This window comes from Vombatus ursinus, unplaced genomic scaffold (genome assembly GCF_900497805.2).
Source record: "Vombatus ursinus unplaced genomic scaffold, bare-nosed wombat genome assembly UNPS02014784.1, whole genome shotgun sequence".
Taxonomy (NCBI): domain Eukaryota; kingdom Metazoa; phylum Chordata; class Mammalia; order Diprotodontia; family Vombatidae; genus Vombatus; species Vombatus ursinus.
Genome location: NW_020954562.1, coordinates 8024809 through 8030808, shown reverse-complemented (window position 1 = coordinate 8030808; position 6000 = coordinate 8024809). Strand labels below are relative to the sequence as shown.

Here is a 6000-nt window from a genome sequence, read left to right as displayed (position 1 = left end):
AAAGACATTGAATTAACAGATTTCACCAGAGAACCACCTGCAGATCACAGAACTTGGGGCAAACAAAAGGAGCTTCTAACAATGATAGAGCCTTGTTCTAATTCCTGATGTGACTGACTCTGTGTCTTGACTCCTTGGTTTCAGTTTCCAGTCTTGTTCTTTGGTCTTCCCTCATTAGGAACCTTATCCTTGACTTCCTTGACGTCACTCCTCCTGGAATGGCAAAGTCAGAGGCAGGACCTGGAATTCTGATTTGGGAAACACTGAGTAAGCCACTTTGGCTGGAGCATAGAGTGCAAATGGAAGTAATGTGGTAAGGAAATCTACAAAGGTGGATCCATTATAGCCAGACCATGAAAGGCTGCAAGTGACCAAGCTGAGGAGTTTGCATTTCTTGCCTAGTAGCAATAGGGAGCCACTGAAGTTTGTATAGTTGAGGAGTGACGCAGACTTGTGTTTTAAGAAGATTATTTTAGCAACTATGTGCGTGTAAAAATGATTGGTGAGGAGAAAGAAGAGAAGCGGGGTATTTTTCCTATGGAGAACAAAGTGGGAATAATCATCAAAATACCAGCAATACTTGTAGGAATATCTGCTTTATTTTACATTTCTGGGCCACTTCCATCATGGGACCTTGGCATCTGGCTCATTTCTATAGGGAGTCACTTTGCTGTATAGATATGATAAATATTGTGGAAATTAGCCTCATCAAAAGCATAATTATCTCCTACTAAGCTTATTGACAACCCACATACTTAAGCTCATGCAATTACTATTTGATGCCAGAAATGTGTGACGTTCTGGATTTATAAAATACATTTTATCCATATGCAAGAAACCATGTATTTTTTTTACAATTATGATTGTCTAAACAAAATTCTTGTAATACTATAGCTTATGTTATAGGCATATGTCGTTTCATGTGCTGTACCAATAAATGAAGGGAATGTGACAGGGTAACACTTGAATAAACACAAATTTCTAGCCTCTCAGTTTCAATGGCAGAACCTAGGATAAGTTTTTAGGGGGAATGGTGTCTGGGATCATGTCTAAATGAAGCACCATAAATAAGCTTAGCTCTGTGTCAGCAAAGCAGGATTCCTGGCACTGTCTTCTAGCACTACTTGGCATCCTCATGAATGTATTGTCCTTTTTTTTTTTTTCTGGTCCAGATGACCTCATCAGGATAGGGAAAGCTGTGTATGGAAACTCCCTCTACTATTGCAAATTGTGTCAATTAGTCTGAAACATATAGTTAGCAAGAAGTTCCTGGGCACTGAGAGGATAGGTGACTTAGTCACCCAGCCATGATACGCTAGAGATAGTACTTGAACTCAGGTCTTCCTGACCCCAAGGCTTATCCTCTATTCATTACACATAGCTGCCTATGTGTGCCTATGGACAGAGGGGGGTGGCAGCAGGAAGTTATTATAAGAGAATGCATTCCTGTCACTGTAGCACAGGAGGTGACACAACCCAATGTTACTTCATCAAAAAAATTAGTTAGAAAAAAAAAAAGAAATCATCTTGTTGCATTGGCCTTGTATATCACAGCCAGTCATTTGTTCAATGTATTGGATCACCCCTTTGGAATGACAAGCCTAGTCACTAACTTTGGGAACAAAGAGGCTTCTGATGTAGAATTAATCATCCTGGTTAAGTGTCCCCTAAGGACATTTCAAGGTCCACTAGGGGGCACTACTCTTGAACAATACTATCAGGTTATGGTTTGGTACACAACAGCATATATTATATGCACACATATGTACATACACAAAGACACATCATGGACATTTAATCTCAAAAAAATTCTGCAAAGAAATTTACAAATGGTGTTTCTATGTACACTTGAAGGCTCTCTGCTGTGCACAGACTGTAAACATCTGGGAAGTTGCCCAGAATAAGTCATTGGAAGCACTTTGAAATGGTGACCTTGTGAGCAGGTTAACGTGAAGAAGGCTCGCGCTTTGGACCCAGGACATGAAGAAGTCCATGTTGGCATTTAGGATGGCTACATTTCAACCTGGCATGTAAAACCCCGTCACTCTTCTAGCAGTCTTCTGTAGCAGAGAGAAGAGGCACTGAAACATAGCATGTCTAATGTTCCATGTCTAAGGATGGACATGGAACACTCAGTAGCTAAGAACTGGTGCCATCACTTAGCCATTTTTGAGAATCACTGAGAGTTAAAGCATATATCCAGATGTAGCAAAAGAAATGCTGCTAGAGTTTGGATTACTAGGCTTCAAAATTGAAAACAAACAAACAAACAAACAAAAACCTCCAATGAAAATGGGATACTTTGCTTAGACTTTGAATTCCATATTTCCTTGCATTTCCTCTTAAGTCAGTGACAGTTACTGAAAATTTCAGAAATAGTTTAAGTGCTTTGTCTTTTACTTCTTAGTACATTCTCTTCATTTTGTAGGAGAAATAGATACTCCCGAAGAAAGGAATGGGCTTGTGGAAAATGACTATTAAATCCAAAAGTAACTCCAGCATTTAGTAAATGCCTGTGGAATTGAAATGTGATTTGGGAATTTATGATGAGTTTCAGTATGCCCTTTAGCTTAGAAAGGACCATTAAAAAATTTCCCCAAGAGGTTTCTTTAAAAGTCCTTAGACTAATACTTAGAGTTGCAGCCTGACAGAACACTAGATTGAGAGACAGGAAGACCTGGGTTCAAAGCCTGCCTCTTATATTTCCTAGCTTTGTAATCCTGAGCAAGTCACTTCTCTCTGAGCCTCGGTTTCCTCATCTATAAAATGAGGACAATTCTATCTGTAGTAGCTACTTTCTAGGGCTGTTCTGGAGCTCAAATGGAGTAACATTCATAAAGCACTTTGCAAATTAAAGCACTAAGTAAATGTCTATTAATAGCACATCATCGTACCTTCTGGCGCTTTCAGTTTGAGTTTTAAGTACCTAAATTTAAGCTGCTTTTAAGACATACATTTTTATAGATTCATCATTGCTTAGTGAAACCTTACCTTCTGACTGCTCACTAAATCTACTGCTTTCTTTACAAAATGTGTGTAGAACAAGAGCAAATGATTGTGACTATGCTACTAAGATATGTAACTTTTTAAGAAGAATACTGGTGTGGACTGACATTTAAAACAAAGGTGGCTTAAACCCATACTGTGTTTTATAAGAAAAACAAATTTCAACACTCAAGAGGCTGGAGATGCACTATGTTGTTCACAGTCTTCTTTCTTGTGGCCCTCACCAGCATTTCATGGTGCCGCTTCCCAGCACAGCTCAGCCAGAAGGTGCACCTTATGCCAGTCACACATATGGGGAGAACTCTCACTTCCTGCAAAAGCAACAGATATGTCCCTGGGGGCAAAGAACTCTAAGAGTTCTTTCCAGATTCCCCCCAACACTGCTGAATGGCATCTCTGAAAAACGTCACGTCAGCTGAAAGCAGTCAGCTTCACAGGACTTAAAAGACATAACCAGGTTACTGGATGGCAATTCTCAAGTGCATTCTTCAGGGGCAGGGGCAGGGAAGAATGAGAAAATTGGTAAACTTCCTGGCAAAACATCTGTGGGGATCAGTCTTTCTTTTTTCATAAGGCTTGAGGCATTGCTGGTATTCTGGGAATCAGTTTATGCTGTCCTTGTGGCTGCTTCTGTCTGTGTTGTGGTGGTTTTGTTCATGGGTTTTCCACTGAATGCTTGTTCCATTCATAGGTACTGAGGTCATGAGGCTTTTTGACTGGTAACAGCAACAGCAGAGGCATGACTGGAAAAGAGGAAAGTATTGGAAAAATGTAATTCTATCAGTTAGTTCCCCCAATGAGTCAATAAGTTATAAATAAACTATAGAATAACACAAGTTTAACTCTTAAAAAATACAATATGCGTTTAATAGCAATAAAATAAAAAGCTGTTCCTTCCAGTTATCCAGTCAACAGTCATCCTGTCTCTCTCCTGATTAATTCTTTCTACTTGCAAAGAACAAAGGAAGACCATGTAGTTTAATGAGAGAAGGCTGAGTAAAAAAGTCACAAAGTATGCTTTCTATTTCTTTGGTCAAGTTAGGGTACCAGCTTAGCTCTCAGTGTGCTGTTGTAATGTAGCCTTTAAAAACCAAACAGAAAAATAGCTGAATTCTGAGCAATGCAGCAGTTAATTATGATGTCAGTGGACTGCTGGTGGTGTATTACCTCTCTCCTCTTTGAAGAGAGATAAGCGAACTAGTCATGGGATGAGGAGCGCACTGTCAGGCACCATCATTGTGTTGATTTGTTTTGGTCTTTGTAATACTCTAGGGGCAGCTAGGTGGCTTGGGTGCTGGGCCTGGAGTCAGAAGACTCTTCTTGAATTCAAATGTGGCTTCAGATGGAGTCTGGGAAAGTTGTTTAATCCTGTTTGCCTCAGTTTCCTCATTTGTAAAATGAGCTGGAGAAGGAAATGGCACACTATTCTAGCACCTTTGCCAAGAAAACCCAGAATGGGGTCACAAAGAGTTGAATAAGAATGAAATGATCAAACAATAGCAATTAGTAGTACTTTGCTACAAGGAAGAGATCTACTGGGGATGTTGGGCAGAGTCATTGGGAAGTAATAGTGTTCAGGGCAAAATGCACATGAATAAAACATTTACAGTATTTTAAAAAAATAAAATGGCCCTTAGATCAATAGATCAACCAAGTGGACTGTCCTCCGCCTCCCTGTCTCCCCAGGATTAATTAATTAGCATTTGTCTAGCCATTAATGTTCCTGGTTAATGGACAGTTTTATGACTATTATAAATATTTAACAATTTGAGCATCAACTCCAAAGATTCAGCTGATGGAGCGACAAGTAAAATTCCATATTATGGGCTGCTATGTTAATTATGATGCTTTCATGCTAAAAACATAATAATTTAATTAAGATTAACTATCTGTAATTCAGATAGGAGTTACTTTCTAGTTTCTGGCTCTATAGGTGCTATGTCATCTATTTGAAACTTTCCAGCCTCCATGTTTTTGTATATAGCACAAATCCCCTATCTGGAATGCACTCCTTCCTCACTTCTGCCTTGGAGAAATCTTCAAAGTACAGTTCAGGTGTCACCTCTTACAAAAAGACTTTCGCTTGATTCAACCAGTTATCAGTTCTTTCCTTCTTGAATTTACTTTGGATTATCTTGTATATGGCTTGTCTTTACTTATATTATTTACTTACTTTTTGTATTTACTTGTCATACTTATTTGTGTACATGCTATATTCTCCATCCATCCATTTCTAGTAGAATATAAGCTCATGAAGAGCAGGGATTATTCCATTTTTGTCTATTAAAGGCTTAACACAATGCCTGGCACATAGAGATGCTTAATAGATGTTTGACATATTAAATTAAATATATATATGTATTATTTTATATATATTGAATATCATCTCATCTAATTTCTTTGCAATTCTTCCAGCTGGTAAAAACAATATTTTAAGGTTAATATTGTCAAGGTCTGCTATTCATTTCCCATGCTCTGGGCAGTTAGGTGTCATGAATAGAGCATTGGATCTGAAGTCAGGAAGACCTGAGTTCAAATCCTGCCTCAGAGACTGGATAAATCACTTAATCTCTGTCTTCCTCAGTTTCCTCATCTGTAAAATGGAGATAATAATACACTAAATTCCCAGGGTTGTTGTGAGGATAAAATGAGATAATGTTTGTAAAGTGCTTTTTAAACCATAAAGCATTATTTGTTAGCTAATATTATTAGTATTAATAATAAAATCAATAATGACAATGTCATACATAATGCCAGCTATTGTTACCTATTTTTCATTTTTCTTAAAATCACCTCCTAAAGAGCTCTTACCTGGAAACAATTTTTAAACTTTTTGCTGACAAAATATAGTGCTATCGGGTTTATACATGAATTCATAGTTGCCAAGTTAATGCTGATGTAATCCATAAGCAATAAGAAACTAGAGCAAAAGAAAATAAAGTAGAATAATTAGAACATACATTATTTTTCATATGCTAACTAGAACATATTCCT

The 6000-nt window shown here is 37.9% G+C and overlaps 1 protein-coding gene across 1 annotated transcript in view; it reads right to left on the bottom strand.

Moving 5' to 3' along the window:
• Nucleotides 1-580: 580 nt before the first annotated feature.
• EDNRA (endothelin receptor type A) overlaps nucleotides 581-6000 on the bottom strand; it is an 88487-nt gene continuing 83067 nt past the window's right edge. The window contains exons 7-8 of the mRNA XM_027866913.1: nucleotides 5818-5926; nucleotides 581-3749 (exon numbers count right to left, since the gene is read on the bottom strand). Of these exons, the coding sequence (XP_027722714.1) occupies nucleotides 3609-3749; nucleotides 5818-5926 (250 nt within the window). The 3' untranslated portion in view covers nucleotides 581-3608. The remainder of the gene's footprint in view (nucleotides 3750-5817; nucleotides 5927-6000) is intronic.